The following is a 24286-nucleotide window of genomic DNA, read 5'->3' on the forward strand; positions in this document are numbered from 1 at the left end:
GGTGCTGATGATCTGTATCGTACATTTGTAAAAATATCTCTAGTTTGTCACGGTGTTAGTGAGAGGAAATCTAACAAGGGAACTTGATTTGAGGACTGTTGTAAACGTTGCATCCTCTCATCTTTTCAAAAACGTACTATGACTGTGAAGTGCTGCTTTTTATCACAGTGGGCATCCAGTGAAATGCACTGCCTTCCTAGTCATGGTTCATAAGAAACATTAATTGGCACCTAAGTCCTTTAGGATTACGAGCGATTCCTAATAAGCGATAAATCATCATTTCATTCTGTCATCTGACCATCTGCTCTTGAAAACAAAACACGTGCGTCATTCTCGTTTACTTGTGCATGTGTTGTCATTTAGGAACGTATTTCAGGGTAAATCAGATTTACACATTTACAAAATAGCAAAAAAAGAAACAGTGGAGAAAAAAGCTCGAGTTCTCCATTGCTAAGTTAGCATACATTAGGGTGGACACCAGAGTTGTGTGCCAACTTAAAGTTTTTAGTTTTTGTTAGCATGAATATGTTAACCATAAGGTTATCTATGAGCTAGTGTGTTCCAAAACAATGACAAAATGTGCCTTTAAATGATTAAAACATTCAAAACATTCTCTAACTTCAACCAATATGGATCAATGATTTTGATGACATCACACCTCACTTCAGCTGCTCGTCAAACATTCTGTCCAATCAAATTCTCTCAAGAATCTGAAGTATCCCACCCCCTACACTATAAATAGACACTAAAGCTTCAGCTGTAATTTGAATGTAAGTAGAATTAAACTGAAATTCAACTAGAACATTAAAGTTGGTCGAGTCAAACTGTAAATGCTGGCTTGACAAAGACTTGTTTAAAACTTTAGAAAAAAGATGGATGGACGGAGGGATTGATCGAGATGGGTGGAACAGGCCAATTCAGTTCTAACTCGTCTCTTACACTTCTTAAATTCTGTCAAACCTTTTGCAAACCTTTTGATTAAAGAACCAGGGACATTTCCTTATGATTTTCATTTCAAGTAATAAAATATAATTTTAGAAGTCAGTTTTACAGAAACAGAGACACGGTGAAATCTTTTTTTTTTTTTTTTTTTTTTTTTTTTTTAAATTCTATAAATAAAACAAAATCACTCCATTAATAGGAATATTACAACAAAATAAAATAAATGTTATTTTAATAAAAAAATAAATTCTTAGTTTAATATTTTTTCTGATATTTATATACTGTAGATATAATGTGGACATAAAAATGTACTGGAAATTTATAATAACCACAATCAGAGAGATTTCAATCAGAGGCCATCCTGGAAATCAACCCCCACATGGCAAAACCTCAGGCATCATTTTACTTGATTGATGGAGCCATTTTCCTGTGCAGGCGCGAAATAATGGCTTTAAAAAAGGCATTGAATCCAACAGCTTTTGAGCAAATTGATCTCCTTTTTTCCCATTTACACAAAACAGCTCTCACACCTCTGAAATGTGGGCCAATTAATCGCATCTGAAACACAGCAGGGATTTTTCCTCTTTTAGATGGGTAACATTTACAAAGGGATCTCTTGAAAGCAAAAACAGATGCGTCAATAATGCCTAGCTGCCTTAGTCAACTGACAAACAAGAAGCACTTTCTGTACAACAGCAATACCTAATTTCAAATTACATGGGCGTATTTCTCATTATCGACAACACCATGTACCCTTGACCTGGAATTCTTAGTATGCATGTTATCACTACAAATTATGTATGCAGATACATGACATATGCTGGAAAAATTAGGGCAAATGCACAAGGCCATCTACATTTAAAGCAGGTTTAATGAGCATAGACGCTGACACCTTGATTACACCCCTGTGGTTCTGAAGGATGATATTCTCAAGAAAGCCGTCTCTAACCAAACAAGCTGATATACCTTGGATGTGTGCATCAATTCAGAGGTTTTTAAATGAGGCCAGAGTGTTGCTCCGAAGAGAAATAATCTTGAGGGTAGGGATCAATACAAATTATTGCAAAATCTGTAAGAATGTACCAATGTGCAATTCCATTTGCATTAAAGTCAGAATGAAGTCGAAATTTAACCAATCTACTGGATGCATCTTAAAGCTCTTACTATAAACATTTCATCAGTGCATGGGTTTCATTTTTAAAAGACCTTGTAATGTTTAATCAAAATGTCAAAACTGAACCTTCGTCTGAAAACGACAGATTACTCCAATCATTTAATCTTCTTAAAAGTGTATGCAGATGAACGTGAGCTTAAAGGGTGTTTGAAGATTTGAGAGCAACACCCACATTTCAGAAACCAATCAACAACAAATGCATAGAACTAAATCCTGTCCTACATTTTTTTGGTTTCCGATAATCTATTGAAAATGAAAGGAAAGATCTGTTGCTTCTTCTGTTACATCGCAGATTTAAAAGCGTCAATGACACTCTCTGGTTTTGGTTTAGAAATGGAAAAAAGGCCAAAGAAGTGGCTGAAGTGGCTTGTGACAGTAATCCAAATGACAAAGAGGCGGCAGGAAAAGAAGTGTGAAATTAAGATGTAGAAGGCAATACAAAAATCCTTCCTGGAGCCCAAGATTCTGACACATTCAACAACCAAAACAACAAAAAAACAGTTAGTTCTATCTCATTTCTTCTGGCAAGATACTGGAAGATTGGGATGCTGGAGGATGAAGTGCGATATGTAGTTATTAATCCCTCAACATTCGCCTTTAGGGGGAAGCCTGAAAGAGAGTTTATGCAGCTATGATTTATTCATCAGTTGTGCGAGAGCATCTGCCAGGTGTTATGGAAAGACCGGTAATATCAAAGGAGAACATACACATTAATATTTGTTTGCCTGCACAGCAAAAAATGTGCCAGCGGGCTGAAAACGGCAGTCGGCATTCAAAGTGACGCAGAAACCAGCAGGTGTCAGGTAGGAAGCGTATGGAAACGATTCCGAAAGACACAACAACAAACAAAACTTCTCACGCATATAAACTGCTTGACAAGAGAACCAAACATACATACAAATGCTCCTTTTTCCAACTCTTATAAAAATACAAGAACACCCTCAAAAAAACACGACAGGCACTGTCCTACCAAGTATGTGCCACAGTGAAGCGCCTCTGCTTGTGGATGTTGTTGTTGAGAAGCATCCGTCGGAGGAGACGGGGGGAGTTCCGTGGCGACAGCCGGGGCGAAATAGAGGAGGGCGAGCGGCGGTGCCCTCGGGGTCGCTCCTGCTGCAGGAGGTTCTCCCTCAGGATCTTCACCAGGTCCTCGTTCAACCCGACATGCTTGGGCATAGGCGGCACTGCCAGCGTGTCCTGGTGGCCCACGGCCGCTTGCTGGGCCATCCTCACGCCTCGCCGTCCTTCTCCCGCTGCTGGGGGCAAAAACAAAAAAACGTCCACTAATCCAGCGGTTAACTCCCCAGGACGGGGGAGAGGAAGGGTGAGCGAACGAACTCGGAGCGTCTCTGCAAACCCCGTGTGGGCTGCTCGATGCACGAATAAATGACTGGAATTAATCGGAGAAAGAGCAGGAGAGCGGAAGAGTGTGTGCTCCTGTCAGGACGACTGCGTGCGCTTGTGAGAGAGGAGAGGAGAGGAGAGGAGAGAAGAGGGAGAGAGGAAGGGAGGGAGGGAGGAGAGACAGAGCAAGCTGTCGATCTGCAGAGCTTCTCTAACTACTGAGTGCAAGCCACCACTTCGCTATAGAGCCATTCAGATTGCGTGCGTGTGTGTGTGTGTGTGTGTACAGTATTGGGTGGCAACTGCTGCCTGTTCTTTGTCTGTGTAAATCTGACTAATTTATGACAAGGATGTGTGTGTTAGTATGGGTGTGTGTCCAAATAAAATAATGTGTGTATTTGCTTATTATTTGATCACTGAGCAGCTGTTCTAAACATGATTTTATGATGTAGATTTTACGCTGCCAAACATGTCACAAAAAGAAAAACCTCACAAGGTAAGGAAACACGAAAATTCATGAATCCTGACAGAAGCATAAGAAACATAAGAAATGTTTCTTATGATCATCACAGCATGCTTCTTTTAACAGCTGCAGGATAGATATAAAAATCTATTTAATCAATTTTTTTTTTTACTGAAGTGACGTGAGAGTGAGGAAATTATGACAGAATTCTATGCTCACTTTCAGTTTTAATCATATGCAAAAACTCATTCTCAGTTCTACCAAACATAATCATCATCATAATAATTGGAAGCCAGACACAACATCGCCTGAGGTCAACAGCACTTTGCCTGTTCCTTTTACCTTCACTCACCTGAACTAGTGTTACTATCGCAAGCTCCTATTGAGTTCTAGTCGTTTAACAGATGCTGTGACCCCAAGCAATTTAAAGTGCACTTCTAACAGGGAGAATCATCACTGTAGAAACCTGGAGCTGCTGTAAGTGTTTGGCTGAAGGGCACAATAGTAATTCATTGAGGGATTCAAACGCTTTCCGTTAGCAGTCTAGATCTTTAATCACTACAGCACCCTGCTGACTGCAACAGACTGCAACAGACTGTCAATGGTCTCAAAAAACAAACATCCCATCACTAATAACCAGTAACAAGGCTATGTGGGATATTAAGATGCTAGCGTTTCATTAGTTCACACCTTTCTGTGTGAACACACTGTCGGCTTGCCAGTTGTTAACACAAAAAATATGTCTTCACCTTCACTTTACACAATTTAAAGAACATTTAAAAACAACAGACCATCTAATATCAAAAAATCTTAGACCTTCATGAAACACCAAAGAAACACTTAGGCAGACTATCCAAGCTAATGTTTTCCATACAATGACAGTGCTCCAAAAAGGATAAAAAACACTCTAAATATCATAAAATAGTATCTTTAGACATGTTGAATGCAATGTGACAAAACAAACTTTTTTCCTTTTCATTTCTACTTCAAATAAATGCTGTTTTTTCAACATTCTACATATCAAACATTTTCACAATAATATACAGTATCATGATTCTCACAAAAATATTAAGCATAACTATTGTTTTCAACACTGTTAATATTAAAGGTCCCGTTTTTCACGCTTTTTGAAGCTTTGATTGTGTTTACAGTGTGCAATATAACATGTTTTCATGTTTCGCATGTAAAAAAACACAGTATTTTTCACATCATTCACCTATCTGTATGCCGCTGTTCTCACTGTCATAAAAACGGGCTGATGACTTCCTTGTTCTATGAAGTCCCTCCTTCAGAAATACGTAACGAGTTCTGATTGGGCCAGCGGTTCCTGTGTTGTGATTCGACAGCAGCTTAGAGCAGGCTGACCTCCTGGTAACGCGATTGGACATAAAAATATTCTTGATCAGCAAATCAGCATATAAGAAGGATTTCTGAAGAATCGTGTGACATTGAAGAAAGACTGGAGGAATGACAGCTTTACAATTACAGATTTTTTTTTATATATATATACAAAACTTTTTTTTTAATTGTAATAATATTTCACAATATCAATGATTTTACTGTGTTTTTGATCATGTAGCTTTGCCATTTCATTTTATTTTATACTAAGTATAGTTCAAATCTATTAACATATTTACTGACATATCGTTTGAGACTTACTGATATAAAAATTATAATTAAAATTTATTTGGAGTACTACTTGTGTACAATGCACATTTCTTTAAATTAAGCTTATTTTTCATATTATTGTTTTTAATATTTTTTTGATCAAATAAATGCAGTCTTGGTGAGAGTAAGAGTCTTCTTAAAAATCTTACAGACTCCAAAATTATAATCAGTTTGTTTGGTCAATACTAAAGATGTTCACAGTTCTAACTCCTTAATTGTGCGGTACATTAAAATCTTGATTTAAAAAATCCAGCAGGCAACACTCAATCCATTACATTCAACCTCTGTATAAAGTACGTAAGCACTTATGAACATCCTTCATTAATTCATCCCATGTTCTGTAAGCATGACCTCAAATAGGACCCCCAAGCTGAAAACCATGCCTGCACTTCAGGAGGAACACCTTAGCCGGAAGATCAGGGGAGAATTAACACAAAATCCAGGAAGGCAGACTAAATGGTCAGGAATACTGGTGACTGTGCAGGAAACCTGCAGTTTGGTTGAAATGTGAATAGAACCAAAGAAATCTGATGTAAAGAATGGGTCATGGATGACGCTACAGTCTCATCCTTCTGGTTATGACAGACCACTTTAAAACAATGTATAATCAATGTAAAAGCACAGGGTTTTACACTGTAAAATACCCCAAGAAACAGATGAACAAGGCCCAATAAGACAGTCTTACTAGATATATCAATATCTTAAGTGGTTCCTCTGTGAAAATACTGGAAGTAATGTTAATATTTAATCGATTCTTTTTCTTGTTAAGAATTATTAATATTACTTCAGATCAGCAGATTTTGCAAGAGCTATACTCCAATTAAATCTCTTGATATCATGAAACAGCATCTGTCTCAAGGTGACCAAGTTTTTAAAGTTTGTGCCTGCCTGACAATGTTCTCGTGCAATATGATTTCTGTCATCTTTATTTCACCCTCAGAGGTATTTATATATATTATGGATGTGAATCTCCATAATGAGGCTGAGGCGATACGCATCTCGATGCATAGCCAACGATACAATACATTATAGATACATATGAAGCAGCTACCGATGCGATGCGATTCACCCCTACTATGATGCAGTGCGATCCCATTTCAATTCAACACAATGCGATTCGATGCAATGGAAAAAATATGATCACTTCTAATGAATTAAGGCCTGTTCCATAAAACAAGTTTACCAAATAAGCCAGGCTTATTTCAGTTAGTGGATATGCTGATTTGGGGTTTAGAAAAACATTTTTATAATTATCAGTGCTGACAACTGTTGCGCTTAATATTTTTGTGAAAACATACTTTTTTCAGGATTCTTATATTAATATGAAGTCAAAAACAGCATTTATTTGAAACAGAAACCTTCTGAACATTATAGATGTCTTTACTGTCACTTAGATCAATTCAATGCACTATTGCCAAATAAAAGTATTATTTTCTTTAAAAAAAGCATACTGATCCTAAATGTTTTGAACATTTGTGTATATTTAATTGGAAAGAATGTTAATATTTAATCTCTTTCTTGTTAAGAATTATTAATGTGACTTCAGATCAGCAGATTTTGCAAGAGCCGCACTCCAATTAAATCTCTTGATATCATGAAACAGCATCTGTCTTTTGCAGTAGTTTCACTCCAGTTAAATCTCTGGATATCAGGACATATAACATCTGTCTCAGATTGACCAAGTTATTAAAGTGTCTGCTTATCTATGGATGTGCTCATAAGATGTTGGTCCCTGGCCTCAATGTGCCCCGTCTGGTAACTGCCTCTGGATTTCAGCTCATTATTTCAAGGACACCGGACATAGACCTATGGTGAGATCTATCATCTCTACTAGCTTTTACATTTCACAATACACTCATAATTTGTGATAGATTAAGGAATATAGGGATGTTATGATTTCAACTACTGATTTGATACCCCTCATCCTTTTTTGGACAGGCAGTATGCAGATTTGGCATCAGGCCACCTCAATGTGTTAATGTTTTTTGGGTTGTATCATAGTAAGCACTGCATTGTGTGTTCGCTTCCCCTCCCCACCTCTCCCTGCATGACGTCTATGTGTGTTTCTCCACTGTTACCCTTGGCAACATGGATGAAGAGAGACAAGTGTGTGTGTGTGTGTGTGTGTGTGTGGTAAGAATTGACTCGGAGCTAGAGATTTAATGGAGGAATGAAAGGAGACTAATCCGCTGTATGCAGCTCCAAACCCAGTGCTGGTGATGTTCACGTATACAGTACATATGCATGCATGAACGCCTCATACAGTACAAACACTCTCTGGATCAATTATACAGAACCCATCCAGACAAATGATTTTTGTCAGGTAATGTTTCACCCTACAATTAAAAAAAATATATATTATATATATTTTTTTACCAGTATGTGTGTTCCCTGGGTATTGAACCCTCGACCTTTTGCACTGCTGACGCAATGCTCTACCACTGAGCCACAATATTAATATTAGTTAATAAAGTATTATTCATAAAAATATAAATACCAAAATAATACAAATATTTTAATACAAATAATACTACTACTACAAATTATTAGTATTATTGTTACTGTTGTCATTCTTGTTATTAATTATTTTAATATTTCTTATTAACAACAGCATTGATTCGATATTGGTTTTAATGTGCATTTATTAACAATATTTAACAAAAGTATAATTATGCTTCCTTTTAAAGTTTAAACAACATATAATGATAGAATATGTTACACTGCCTATCATGTGATAAAAACAATGGTAATAAAAATATTTGTAAAAATTATTGTGTCAAATTTAATTAGCTCTCAATCACATCACTTTATTAATGTTATGAATATGAACACCTCTGTTTCTTCTCAGGCTTGAGTATCTGATGAAATCACTATTAGGAATGATTTCAAAATTGCACAATCACAAGTAATACCTCTGGATGAATTATGTAATGAGCAGTTCTTTGACTTTTTTCATTACATTACGCTGTGTCCATTTCTTTTACTGTCTATGATTTATCAAAGCCAGAAAGCATGCAGAGACAATGGCTTCATCCGAAAACTGAAAAATGCTGCCTTCATATGGAATTATATGTGTGCCTCAATCCTGAGCGAGTAATTGTACATTTTGAGCACAGAGAACTATATTTTATTTTTTTAAATATATTTTACTTATATTACAAATTTTTTTTGCTTGAGCACAGAAAAAACGATTCCCTGCTCAATAAATGTAATAACTTGTTTGTGGGCGGCGCTGAAATGCTGCTTTCATCTGATTGGTCGAATCGGTCCGCCTTCAGTACGTCTTTTCATTCTTTCGGGAGAATAGGAGTCAGTGCGAGTGAAGCACTGTAATGTATGAAGCTACCACTCACTGTTAATTAGAATAATATTTGAAACAGATGTGGCTGGGCACATAATTTGTGCTGCTGTGACTTGCAAGTGACCCCTTTAAATTATTTCTAGATTATAGTATTGTATGAATATTGTCCCACTGTAAATACAGTGCAAATAGTTCTGTCTCCTTGGATAAAAGTGAAGTGGAAATCAAAATCAATAATAGATTGAACAGTTCAATGATAATATGTCTGTAACATTTAATACTTTCATCTTTTACGTCTAATGGCACTAGGTATATGTGTGTGACATTAATAAACACTTGTGAAAATTAATATAGTTAAATTTATGAAATAAATTAGTAATATTAGTTTTATTACATACTAAATTGAATGTTTCTCTTCTTAGTATTCTTTGTTGGGCTTGAGAAAGCCAACATATATTTAAACATTATTATTATTTATTATAAGAGTAATTGACACAGACTAAAACTTAAATTTTTCACCAAATTCAGCTCAGATCTTCAGACTCGTCTGACTCGTTGCTGTATAACTGGTCAGACTTAACTTTCCAAAAAATCCTGGTGACTTTTGTTTCCCAGGCAATGAAGGTCTTAACACTTAATGTCCACTAGAGGGGGCGACAGGATTTCTGTTTACATTGGTTTAAATCACAAATAAATAGATGACTTTCATGTGTACTGCCATGAATATGCCATATCTGTGTAAAAGAATAAACTTCACACTTCAAACTTTACAACTACTTAAAACTTCCCATTCTGGCTTTTTCAACCTACCTCCAAATTTATTTTAAGATATAGTTTATTCACACTGGTTTATGCATTTAATGTTTGTCCATCTGGAACTTTTATTTTTCATGAGCTGTATATTTTAAGATGTACTAGGTGTTGATAAATCACATGCAAAGAATGTAAAGAGCTTTGACATTTGTGATTGAAATAAATAGGAAATGAAATTATCAAAACGTACACGGATCAGACTGCTTTGGTTCTACTAGCGATTTGATTGGAGACCAACAGCCAATCACAATTGACCTTTAATTTTCAGACACTTGTAACGCTGTTGTAAGTTGAGCGAGCGTGTGTGTCAAGAGTTGAGCGTGCACATTATTAAGAGGTTGAGAGAGAGAGGGACTTGACAGGAGCACAGAGAATAAGTTTTTGTGAGAGAGCACCTGAGTAAACTGCTTGAGAGGGGTTATTACTGCATGTTAATATGGATAATAGCAAACAAGCAAATACATTTATTGAGCATGAAATCATTTTTTCTTTGCTAAAGCGATTTTTTTTTTCTCAATATATATAATGTAATGTGCTTGCAATATATAGTTCTCTGTGCTCAAAACGCACAATTACTCACTCAGGATTGAGGCACACATATAACGCCATACCTTCGTAGGTCGCATTCCAAGGCACGTCCGAAATCAATGTCAGCTTCATTTCCTGTCTCCTGAGATGCCTTCATCTGGCCGGTTTTTGAAGGCAGCATAGATGTGTCCTTCGCTGCTATTGATATCCCACAATCCCGTGCGTTCCATTCTGTGACAGTTAAGCCAAAAAATAAATATGGCATCTGAAAGTTGCGGTCGGTGGTCAGTTTGTGTGTAAATGTATGTTTCTGAACAACGTTTTCCACTTTTTATGTATTTTCTAGCAATAAATTTATATTGCAGTAATGAAATATCCACTTATCACCAAAGCTCTCTATATTTTGCTGGAGATCATTAAACCATTACTCCGCATCAGATGCCTGTCCGAAATCCGTTTCATGAGGTGCCTTCGTGCTAAAACGCTGCCTGCAAAGTCATTGCCTGATTAGACAGCAAGGCAGCATGTCATCTGCCTAAGTTTTCGGATGCAGCCAATGTTCTTCAGAGAGAAGGGGCTTCACTTATCACAGCTTATATACCAAAAAAAAAATTATATAAAATTATATAAAAATTATTACCGTATTTTTCGGACTATAAGTCGCACCTGAGTATAAGTCGCATTAGTCCAAAAATACGTCATGATGAGGAAAAAAACATAAGTTGCACTGGACTATAAGTCGCATTTATTTAGAACCAAGAGAAAACATTACCGTCTCCAGCCACGAGAGGGCGCTATATGTTTTCAGTGTATAGACTACAGGAGCACTGAGCAGCATCTCTGGCAGCATATAGCCAGTGGCGTAGCCAGGGGAGGGGCCATGGGGGCACTGGCCCCTCCTGAAAACTGATTGGCCCCCCATTGTGCCCCCACCCTTCTACTTGTCTGTCACTCACAAATTCAAATTATAATCTTTCAGTTTAGTAAATAACTCATGATTGCGTCGCGATGCTTCTCAACGAGGACCAAGAATAGCGAGCTGCTGTTTTCCAACGAAAAAAGCACCTATTTTAAATAGCTTATGTTTTTCGATTAGCGAGTTGTTGCAGTGCAAGAAGTGTTTGGTACTAACGTTAACGTCTTTCGGTGTTAGACAGACCAGGTTCGATGACGATGTTATCTCCTAGAGCAGACCAAGATGCTAATCATTATATTTACTATGCTCCTCTGATGCTGAATGTAAAAGGGGTTTATTGCGTTACGATTTACTTTTTTTTTTTTCGGCCGAACGCACCGATATAGGCAACAACGCAATTTAAAGCAATGTTTAAAAAAAACTATAATAGCAATTCTAATAAAGTCATGATTGAATCATGCAATCGATTAGCGACTTTTTTCACTCAAGTGAGGTGACGAAACAAATCGTGTAATGTTTATCTAACGCTCCACACTTGAGACTTTTTTTTTAAAGTCTATATGGGTGAGACACATGCAAAAACATCATTTTTTTTTTACTGGTCAATTTTGAGATTTGGGGCTGTTTGTCTTCAGTAACATGTCTTCTTTCAGACTTGTGGTGAAAAAAAAGTCCAAAATACACATATAGGTCTATATTTTTCTACACCTTTAGTCTATTTGCGTCTGTAGATTCCTAATAAATTCAGTTGCCGTTCTAAATCACCATGGTGCTCCGCGATTGCTGTCTGCACACTGGAAAGCTCTCTCTCTAGCTCTCTCTCCCTCCCTTCACAGAAGTTATTGACAAAACGTCATTTGATGACACCCAGAAACATTCTCAAAAAAATCATACATAATTATTTAATGCATGATTAAATAGCAAAATAAATAACTAATACTAAAATAACACTGGACTAATTAAGCTATTCTAAACTGTTTTATAGGATCCACATATTTTACATGTTAAATTAAAGCTACCTTTTTGAACAACAAAGTATGGATATATGATATTTTTAAATCAATATGCTCAAGATTAATTAGCCTTGACATAAGTTGATTTTGTTTATTCATCAATGCAAATTTACTGCAACTGCTGCTATGCAAATTGAATGGGATGTGGATAATAAACAAAAACATATAATGAAATTATATTAAATTTATATTAGTTATATTAATTAATTAATTGTGTATTTATTTCTATGAATTATTAATGTTATTCTGCATTTATATAAATAAGGCTATTATATATATTATATAAGGCTATTATAAATAAATTATATTATTATTATTTGTGAGTTGTACACTATTCATACATTGGATTATTTTATTTATTACAGTTTTTCTTTCACTTTTGTAAAGTGAAAATTAATACAAATTGTATTTGATTTTTTTTTATTTAGAGCAGTGAATAACTGATATTAAAATATAATAGGGTATCACTGTTTATTACTGATTTTAAAGGTTACTGAACTCTTGAAATGATTTGGATATGCAGTTCAAACAACACAAGATTGGCCCCTCTGTATCAATCGTGGCCCCTCTTGTGCCCCCCAGTTGAAAAAATCCTAGAATCGCCCCTGCATATAGCGCCCTCTCACGGCTAGAGACGGTAATGTTTTCTCTTGGTTCATGTCTCTTAGTTAATTTCTCTTAGTTCATGTCAAATTAATTTTGATAAATAAGTCGCACCTGACTATAAGTCTCAGGACCAGCCAAACTATGAAAAAAAAGTGTGACTTATAGTCCAGAAAATACGGTATTATAATTTAAAATGAGTTCACTTAAAAAGTGTGCCCCCTAAAAGCACAAGTGGCCCCTGCCACTGTATGCAACCTAAACACGTTTCTGTGATATTTGCAATATCCGGTGATATCCTCTAGCCATAAATGTGGCAAGTTGAATACTCAAAATGCATAGACAGTCACAGACCTATTGAACATCAATAAATGCAAAGTGTCCGTTTCTTTTTCTGCGGCGTTGATGAGGCTGCACCACCTCTGTGACCATTTAGCAGTTTATTCGCACTCTGATTGACTAACTGCCTTCCAGCTGATAAGGCAGAACTCCGTGCTAGAGCACTTTGTGTGAATCATAGCTGTGGCACCCTTCAAACACAATGCCATGAAAGACCCTTTTAAAGTCTGGCATGCTTAAAGGACAGTAGTATAAAAGGATGTCCTCTAACAAATTACATGAAAGTTAAGACGTGGCACATCTTTTGACACACTTTGTGATTTTATCATTATTACAGAGGCTGTCATACCCTTGTGCCATCAACAGTTCAAAAATCAAGGCATAAAAACATGAACTGAAATTAGATTGCATTGTGTGCTGGCAAGCTTTCAATTAAATAATGGAGCAAATTTAGACTGTAAAACAAATTATAGCTTGTCCACTTATTTTAGGAACAGCAAGAACAAAGTAACTTCAGTCAACATCTGTATATGGATTAAAAGAAAATGACAGGAATGATTTACTTAAAGGAACAGTTCCTGCAAAAATTCAGCTTCCAGCAAAAATTCAACATTGCATATTTCATTTTTGGGGGAACAATTCCTTAATCCCTAAACCTGACTTGAAACACTGGACTGCATATCTCAGTGGTTTACAATGCACAAATTTAAACAACTTTAGAAAGTCTTACGGTAAAACATCTCCCTCTGCTGGATGACTGGGTTCACACCATTCAGATATCTTTCCTTATTAGGATTTTCTTTGCTTAATTTTTTCTTTAGTGTAACAGCCCTAACCATGTACACTCATACCCATAAATACAAACATTGCACCAACATTACAATCCATTAACTAAAGGTCTAGCTATAATGTGAACACACCTTGAAAACTGTATTAATATTGTACTATGTAACTATATACACATACACATTAATTTTACATAATATTTTCATATAAATATTTTATTTGATATTGTATTTAATAAAAATGTATAACATGTATTATAGTATTATTCATAAAAATATCAATTAAATTTGTAAAATGTTGTTTTATTTTAAAATTAACATTTTAATTTGTATTAATCATTTTAAAATATTTTAATGCTTTAACACGTCACGATAGCACACTGCATGTTCTGTGATAAAAAGCTTTAAAGATTTTAGCTATATTATTTTTTTATCATTATTATGTTTATGTCATAGATAAATTAAGACTGGCTAATATTATTAAATACCTGTAGAATTAAAATAAATCACAATATTAAATTGACAACATCATAAAACAACATTTAAACCTTTTTATCATCATATTTTTCTTTGAAACTAAAGCAGTAATTATTTGACATTAGCTATAACTTAACTTCATTTATATTGCAATTGTACAACTATAACTGTTATTTCAATAAACAAATATCCACAACAGGGCAATAAAACCTACATTAGGACTGCACCATACTCAGAACAGAAGAAATAGAACTACTCATGCTCTATTTGGACACAAGAGGGCATAATAGTGCCAGGATTTTTTTTTTACCCCCACACAATTCGAGAGCTACAGAATTTCTGAAGGTGAAAACATCTCATTTTTACATTTCACTCTGAAATTCTAATTTAAAATAACACTGAAATTTGGACAGCGAGTTTCATTTTAAACCATTTTTACCTGAAGCATATCAGAAGAAGCCACTTTTTCCACTTTCAGTGTATTAAGGACTATTACTTGGTTGCAGGATGAATAGATACATTTGGAATTTTGATGAAATGCTAAAAAAGACCTTCCTATACACCTCAAAATCCATCCTGTTCCTGCTCTCATCATTTTGCACCATCATAAGATAGCTCTGTGAAAGGCTGGATGAAAAAAAACAAGGCTTCACATTCTCTTCTATATCACAGATAATAGAGTTTGCTTTGCACAATTACTTTTTTTTTAACCCAGGTTCTTCTCCTCTGTCCACAAAAGCCCAAAACTCCTCATCTAATATCAGATTCTCCTTTATACAATCTGTTTTAACATGTGATAACGCTTGACTCATTTCTGTTGTCACCTTGAAAATGTGTAGGGAGCTTGTCCTCACTAGAGAGTAAACCTTTGGGATCGACCAGCTAATGTCTTGGTCACACAAGTTGTTTTTCTATCGCTGGCCTTGGCAGGGCTTATTCTCTCCTTAATGATGCATCTCACAGCTTTGGCACGAATAATATTTTGGCTCTGTGTCAGATCCGCTTCTGTTATTCAACTTTCTGAGCCTCACAGTGGCTAGCCTCCTTCCTTCACGCTGACACAGTTTTTTGCATGTAATACTGTCAGAAACTTGCGACAAGCTCCAAGGGTAAATGCAAAAGCAAGGCATTGACAGCTCTTGCGCACATGCATTAAAAATGCAAATCAGGACACCTACCAAGGGAGGCAGCTGTAATAGCAAAATAATATTTGCCGTTTTGAAATACGACAACTTCACAAAATACGGTGAAAATATGGCTGAAATATTTTCCTGTCCTTGCACACAAAAGATCTTAGGCAAATTGTCCAAGCTGCTTTTTTCTATACTGAGAACTATTACAACCAACCGGTGTGCAAAAACTTTTAGGTAAAAATAAAAAAGGAAAAATTCACTAAGACGACGACAGATTTGAGGCACTATTAATTTTTCACATACAATAGTCACAGAAATTAAATGTCAAAATACTGTTGTTTTGTCTCTTGTATTTAGAATCCATTTGCCATGCTCGAGTTCGGACATTGTGCATAAAGTTTAATACAAGGGCAAGTAAACAAAGACATTATTTTCATTTTGGGGGAACTGTTCCTTTTAGAGCTGCTCTGTAATGAACTAGTGCCAAAAACAATTCCTATTGTGAAGGAAAGACACTTGAGACACCGAGTGTTAGCAAGGACTCATATCTAGATGATGTTTTTTTTCATCACTTTTTCATTTTTAGCAATAAAAGAATTGTAAAGGTTCAAATAGATCTGATATTTTTATGATGCATTTAACAGGGGGCTGACTCATCTAGACCAAAATTATCATGCTTTTGAATGTCGATCTCCACGCAACGCTCTACACAAAATGCATTTGTAATCGGAGTGCTGTGAAATGACAAGCCTTAGGTCCGTGATTTTTTTTTTTTTTTTTTGGTGAAAAACGTATTTTTCATAGCAAGAAATGAGCCTAAATGCAATCAAAGTGACAAATTGAGATGACAGTGAGGACGAAGGCAGTGTTTATGTTAATTCACACTGTGGTACTAGCTTTCTATCCCGACACCCGTGCACTCGCTGACTATGAGTGTACTTGACAAAACAGCAGTAAGCTGCACTACAACCAACATTAAGGTAAACGGATGTTTAGCATGGAAAACAACATATCATATTCACTGGCAAACTATTTAGGGAAAAAAAATTCTCACTAATAGAACTAGCTAGCTCTCACTAAAACAAAAGGTTAGTCTCCTTAATAGAATGACCCAGATATGTCAGGAGAGCAGGAACAACAGCCTGGCACCCTGCAGAAACACCTTAACGCTATAGAACAGCCAGCAGGGTTCAACGTGGCTTCGTGACCTCATCAGTAGGAGACAGTCAGGAGGAATTTCAAAACCCCAAAACCTGAAAAGGTCTTTCTCATTAGACACCATGTTCATACACACAGCAAGTTCCACATAAGCCTGTATTTTGAAAGAAAACTACATACATTTCACATAAATACTGCACTTTAACAAATTAACTAAATAAGTTTAGAAACATTTATAGAATATTTTTTCTTCATAATAAAAATTGCTTCATAAAAGGTTTATATATATATATATATATATATATATATATATATATCTTAAAGAAATGTATATAGTATACTCTCCTAATTTCTTTGGCGAAGCATTTGTCCTCCTAAAAATAACAAAGTGGTTTAACTTTGTTCCTGCTCCTTTAACAGGAAGTGGTGTTCTTGAATTTATAGGTTTGCCACATGGTCAGTTTCAAGCCTAAAGAGGGGGCAGAGGACAGAGCATTTACCAGAAATGGGTCACATTTTATCAAGGGTGGTGGGTATAACCCACGGGGCAAGAACTCCAAAAATAGACTAATGGCCTCCACTGTAATCATCATTCAGAACACATGCAGCAATGGCCTTCATTCTGTCCCACTCACTGACCAAAAATGCATGAAAAAAGGTTGCACAACTAGGGCTTACAACTCTTGTTTGATGTTGTATATATTAAAATATGTAAAAATATAAAATATAAAAAAAATATCTATCTATCAATCTTATTAATTAATATGTATATAAAATATTTCAAAAATCTACAATTATTTTATATTATCCATCCTATTTAAATATATTTTATTTTATATAAATCAAAAATATATTTTAAAAAAAGCATGATTTAAATAGAAATCAAATAAGTGTCATTTATTAGAATCAGTGTATTATTTAATAAGTATTTTTTAAGTATATGTATTAAGTAAATAATATTATCTATATTTAAAATGCACAAAAAATAAGTATCATTTATATTTACCATTTAAATAAAATAGATATCACAAAAAAAAATTACGTTTATGTAACTTATTAGAATTGCATGAAAAAAAAAAGTAAAACCGAGGCTAATAAATCACACAAAAGGTGGTGAACCGCAGCATTAGAATCTGCCACAGAAGGTGAACTGAATGTGAGGGGGTGTGTGTATTATCTTTCCATCTGATGTCCCGTGATCTATTCCTTCCCATTCCCAAACACATGGATCTGTCCGCGGGACTGCAGAGCAGAAAGATTCTCCTTCAGGGGGTCTGACACTTCAAGGAGATGGGAAAACCAAAGAGGGCTTGCAGTGAAGATGGCCTATCGCCTCCATAGAAGCCATTTCTTCAAATGGCTTTAAGACCCATCACAACAAACAGCAGAAGCCACCAATAACAGGCCAAGAGACACAGAAATCCCAACACAAAAACCTTCACCGTAGGCTCATTTCCTCATAAACAATGAAGCAATCTATTCGTCACTAACCTGATTTAGTGAACCAATATGGAACAAATGAAAAACTAAATATTTAAGAGTTTTTGAGGCCCATCTGTTTTGCCTCCCCCCCTGGCATGAAGAAAATATAAAACTTCATGTCCAGTAATTAATCTCATATACACCCACGTTTCATTGAGACACTTAATCCAGGCTGTGCATTGCCAGAATCTCCAGTAGGGCCCTTTCACACAGTCAAGCAAAATTGATCAAAATAAAAATAAAGCTAATTTGTGCTTTAATAAAGCAGGAGAAACTGAAGTGAACGACATTTCATTGCATTGCTCTCTACCACAGAACAATTCTGCATGCTCAGCCACACCACCAGATGTAAATTAGGATGTCAACATACAAGGAAACAACATATAGGAGTCTCTATGTGTGTCTATCAAAGAATTGTCTGGAATTTTCCAACCATGACATCTCATTAGAGTAGCGAGTCCAGTACATACCAGAACTGTCAGGCTTCCATTTATTGCACAGGAAGGACCTTCAGTTCTATTGATTCACATATTATACCTTTTTATTTAAAATCCTGACGTACTTTAATAGAAAATATTATGCATCATGTATGATAAGAGAGAGAGAGACTAGATACGGTTGCAGATCTCCAGGGGGCAAAAAGGAAAAAACAAGACAGACAAAACAGAAGATTCCTGAACAAAGCAGCGCTCAAAAGAAAGCTCAGGTTGCACCTTGACGAGGTAATTGGTCATCAGGGAAGCAGAGGAAAGAATTGTACAAGAAAGGGCAGAGAGAAAAAAAGACAGCAAATTGGACAGAGAACATTAAATTCTGGTGTTATCCTGCCTCACATCATCCCACTGTATTATTTCAGTTTGCAAATTAGAGGCAAACATTTATATATTTATCGACAGCGTTGACTATAGAAAAAATAAAAATAAACAAACACATAGATACAAACATACATATAAATGCAAGATAAAGAAATAAAAATGCCAAAAAAACAACGATATATATATCAATACACCCATCTGTTTATGTGGGGATAGGTCAGACAAAGCCTGTAAATATTGTACATTTGCCATCTCAGAAAGCGGTCAACAACTGAGCTGTCATCTTATAAATATTCATAGGCCTTCTATCAAACCATTGAGCTATATGGATGTTCTTCGCATCTCATCTGCATAATCTACATTCGGCATAAGGGCTCCTATGAGGTTACTTAAGAAAGTGAGTGATGTGCAGCTACAGTTTCCAGTCCATATTCATTGTCATCACCAGAATCAACTATTAATCTACAGCTGCTGCAATTATTTTCCAATAGTGGACCATATGCACACCTGGCTTCAGGAAAACAAAGTTATTAAGTTTGTGTGTAACCTTATGGTCATGCTATCCACATTTTATTACAGAATGTTCCAAAAAGTATCATGTGTTTCAATAGAACATCTGTACAAAGCAGTTCACATAATTAATGTTACAAATTTGATTTGATTAGTGACCTTACATTTGCGTCACAATGTCATAGTATTTCAGGAAAATCTGAAACAAAAACGTTCCATTGATTTCCATAGATAAATTAGATTTTGAATCCTTTTTACATCACTGGAGGTTGTAAGATTTGAATGCATAAAAGAGAAAAGACATGACTAACGCATTGGAAAATCCAAGTCAAATATATAAGCATAACAGTCTTATTTTCTAAAACACAATCAATATTGTAATTGCTGAAGTCTTTGTCTACCTCGCATCTCCCTTTGACCTTCCATTGTTTTTTGCCAGGGTGACCTCGGAGGCGAACGGCGCATGCAGCCAGGCGACCAATCAGAAAGCAGCCTCTCTCCAGGAATATCGCATAACATCACCTCAAGCGAAAGTAAAAGATCTCATTCTGTTGTACTGCAAGGCATGAATGCATGCATGCGTGCGTGTGTGGTCCAAAAAGATAACACATGCTTTGTTCTGACTCCTCTTGTCCTTTATCTCCAAGCTTTCTTTTCTTTGTAACTAACTATTTTATTTTATTTTTTACAAAAAATAAATAAATACATCAGCAAAAAGTGATTCAGATTTAGTGATCTCATTTTCTCCGGTACGTTTCATCGTTTCGATCACCTTTCAAACCTGTCCTTCAGCCTCCTATATTAGCTGTGTGGGTTTCTTAGATCATTCATGCAAGAGATTTTCTATTCCTGTATAAACTGCATGAAGCATACGCAAACAAATAATAAGCATACAGATCTCAAATATATTGCATTTCTGTCACTGCACTACCCAGTCCTGAGCCGAGATGATGCATGTTCTCTATTGTTACCAGGGAAAGCTGCATAGTAAGCCGAGCCAGTGAGTCATAAACCCAGGTAGAGGCTGCAGGTACTCTAACCCCTGGGATCAGAGCATCCAGCATAAGAGACCGGACCTAATCCTCCAGAGGTGGCGTGTAACACCAACTCAATATTCCTGATAGTCGTATGGTGGTATATATGGTAGAAATGTATCAACTGGTAGAGATTCAGTTATACATCTTTACTGACATCTTGGATCAATTTAACGCACCCTAGCTGAACACACACACACACACACACATATACATGCATACATACATACACACTAAAGACACACAGTACAACATAAGCAATGAAAAAGCATGGAACTTTTTGCTGACCTTATTGCATACGCATTTAAAGGGGTTTCCTTTTCAGACACAAATTTTATGGGAAGAGAGTATTCAAATAAATCATATATACATTACATATAAACTTTAAAAAATCATTAAATATTTTATCCATCATTATTCAAAAATAAAATAACATTACTAGATGGAAGATTTTGGTCAGACCGCCCACCCCCACCACAGAGAATCAGGAGAATTAATAAGTGTACTTGTACCCAAAATAAATGTGTGTCAAAAAAAGTTTTCCATAAAACTGAAGAAGTGGGGTGACCAGCATACGTAAAAACTAGAGCAACATCAGTTCCCCTGAGCAACTCAGTCCTCTTCATTTGTGACATGAATTTCTCTTTGGCGCCACAGACCCCCTGAAGCCGGTTTTTCTGACTAATAATGTCATGTTTGTTTCTGCCGACCATGGGAGTGAATTCTGTCCTTTACTTGGAAGAAGTGGGTCAGATAATTTTTTAACAATGCCAATTTATAAAATATGCTACTGATTTTTGTGCAGTGGCCGCATTCAATTTCTGTGCTCAGAAGTCTCATCTGTGAAATGAAACCAATGGAAATGATGGATTCACCAAAAATTCACTGACATTCCCATTTTTTAGGAATTTACATATTTTTCACATTAACGCACAGTACCACTATTTGATCTTTTCTGAATTCAATGGGAACACCGATCTACCTGAATTCTTGCTACAAATAAATCAAACCACTCATGGAAGACACTATCCCTGTGTTTATAGAAAGAATGAATGCTCTACCAGTGACAGCTCTCTTCATCACGGGTGAAAGCCTCAGCAACCAGGCCCCAGTTATCACTGCAATCAAATATGTAGTGTATCACAGGACTTAGACTCACAGAGAATACAAATGCCACAGTATTGATTTGTATTGACGGCACCCCACATACTGTAAGGGATGATGATGCCACAAATTAGAAATTTCTATTCATCAAAATAAATAAATAAATAATTACAATAATAATAAAGAATCAAAAACCTTTCTTGAGCACCAAATCGTTAGCCAATCAGATAATTCTAAAGATTTCTGAATGATCATGTGACACTGAAGACTGGAGTAATGATGAGGAAAATTCAATTCTGACATCAAAGGAATAAATGAGATTTTAAAATATTTACATACTGTTATTTTATGTTAATAATATTACACAATAGTACAGTTTCTACTGTATTTATGAACAAATAAATGCAGTGTACAAGACTTATTTCATTATATATATATATATATATATTTTCTTTTTTTTTTGGTTTTTATAACATATATATGGCTAGAAATGATAATTTTTCAGTCAGTCTAACTAACAGTTTATTCAGACAATTTTAACAGACAGTCTGAACTGATGGAATGAATAAAACGTAGCAATGCTGTTTTTGCTACTGAAGTTTAAAAAGTTTGGCATCTGTCTTAAACTCATACTCACTACTCGCAAAACATATGTTCATTTACACTTTGATATTCATTGGGAATCAAACATCCTGGCGCTAGCACCATGATCATACAAATGAGTCTAATGATAGCAAAATTAACAAGCATTAAAATCATTACAAATGTTCAGGATGTTGCTTAATTTTATAATCACCAGCAAATTCATTATAAATATATCATCAATATTAAATATATTGCAAATCAGCTCTATTGTGCACCAGGAGCACTCTGGATTTAAAGCAAAAAAGCTTTGTCTGCATCTAGAGGCAGTTCTGCAACATGATGCATATCAGGTCTCTGAGAGATTTGGCTGTCTGCGTGTGCGTTTTTGTGTACAAAACAGTAGTACAACTGAGACTAGTTTAGAAACCAAATCCATCCTGCCTGACAGGCAAAATATCTGCACTATAAAGAAGTCACTGTGAGACAGGGTTAATATATTTTTGTTTTAAATTAACATGCCAAAAAAAAAAAAAACACACATCACTGCATTGCACAGGGGTTCACCTCACCATGATGACACCATCTTCACAGTCCCCAATTGTTGGCTAATCAGAGAAGATCTAAGGGTCTCAACTTACTGATCTTACCACTATCTATCAGGATGAACTCCTCTGATCGAGAGGTTTAAAGTAACAGCACTCACACACAACTGCACAGCAAACACGTTCACATCTCAGGTGTTACCAGCGACCAGTGCGACAATTAGCTCTTGGGATCAGCTGACAGATGTGCATGGTGGTTTGTGCAGATATTGGTTCCTTTCAAGCCAATTCCTTGGTAAAATGCAGAAAGGAGGCAATGAACAGAAAGGTTCAGTCATAATTTATAAAAAGAGCTTCTTGCACCGCATGTCAAAACAACCAAAGCACTGTTTTACAATCCATTTTAGAGTAAACGTCATACTACATAATTCTTCAGCATAAAACTTGCATTCACAAAAAGAACAATGTTAGTAAAAAGTATTTTTTACTATACATCAAAAGAAAATTGCAATGAAAGTTTTTGCCTAAAATCCTAGTCAAGCAAGCTTGCTATTGCTGTTGCTATTTTTGTCCATGCAGCTGATATAACCAATGCTTTTGAAAGCATGAAAAAACATTAGCTAGCTCACATTAAGTCACTGAACATCATTTCAGAAACACTGAGAATAATTTGCTCAGCAAGGAAAACTCGAAACGAAGAGGTAAGATGGGCCTGGATATTAACATTTTTATAAACATTCACAAAAGTGAGTCATACAGTCTGGTCGTGGTCTAAATGTGTGGGGTTGAATATCACCCCCTCCGTGAGTCTCGAGGAAATCCATCTCCAGTAATGAGAAAATGGATTTAAATGGACTATAGAAACAATTATCTGCATTATGATAAAAGGTAGGACTTGTTTTTCTTCCATTCTTGTTTAAACTGAACACCGGCATCATAAATCGAGGTGCTTAGTTCAAGACTGTGCTTGCTTTTGCATACTTTGGGTTTAGGGAGTAAAGAGAGGAATCCTTGAGGAATAAGGACATAAAATGGTAAAATCTACAATGTCTTGTCTGGGTGAAAGATAAAACATTTACATTTACCACTTAGTGCCAGTGTGAGGGCAGTACAGAAGGTAAGGAAACATTTCATTGCTCTGACCGAAAGGTATCAAATCTGTGACTAATGGTCTATTATTAGTTTGATTCAAGAGTATCATTCTGCATATTTCTGTCTGTAACTAAGGCTCTCTCATAAACACTTTTCTTCAGGGAACATTTGAACCGTTGGTCTCCTCTTACCAAGTACTAGATCATCAGGGACTAGATGGGAAAGTCTGGTGTTCAGCTTGCAATGAACTGGTCTGTTATGGATGTAAACAGTCTTATTTCTCATTCAGTGAATGAATGGAGAGCCGTGAAGGACAGCAGTTCTCAAGAGGGCTCTCCAGAGAGCAACAGACGTGAAAAGTACTTCTGCACGATCTCATCAAGAGAAGCCATGCCTCATGTTCTAAGCTAATTAAAAATATTGATTATAATTACCTAAACATTCAGCTCCTTTCTTGGCCATTTG

At 35.8% G+C, this 24286-nt stretch overlaps 1 protein-coding gene across 4 annotated transcripts in view; it reads right to left on the reverse strand.

The window, feature by feature from the left end:
- Window positions 1–24286, reverse strand: part of LOC128018827 (cAMP-specific 3',5'-cyclic phosphodiesterase 4D) — a 107077-nt gene that overhangs the window by 81134 nt on the left and 1657 nt on the right. Inside the window, exon 1 of one of the 4 annotated variants that reach the window (XM_052604626.1) lies at window positions 3087–3536. The exons of 2 other annotated variants lie outside the window; for them this stretch is intronic. In XM_052604626.1, coding sequence (XP_052460586.1) covers window positions 3087–3343 — 257 coding nt within the window. In that variant the 5' untranslated portion in view covers window positions 3344–3536. Of the gene's footprint in view, window positions 1–3086; window positions 3537–24286 lie in introns of those variants that run through there. One more of the 4 variants, XM_052604620.1, reaches the window with a different exon arrangement.

Source organism: Carassius gibelio, chromosome A8, assembly GCF_023724105.1.
Source record: "Carassius gibelio isolate Cgi1373 ecotype wild population from Czech Republic chromosome A8, carGib1.2-hapl.c, whole genome shotgun sequence".
NCBI classification, from domain to species: Eukaryota; Metazoa; Chordata; class Actinopteri; order Cypriniformes; family Cyprinidae; genus Carassius; species Carassius gibelio.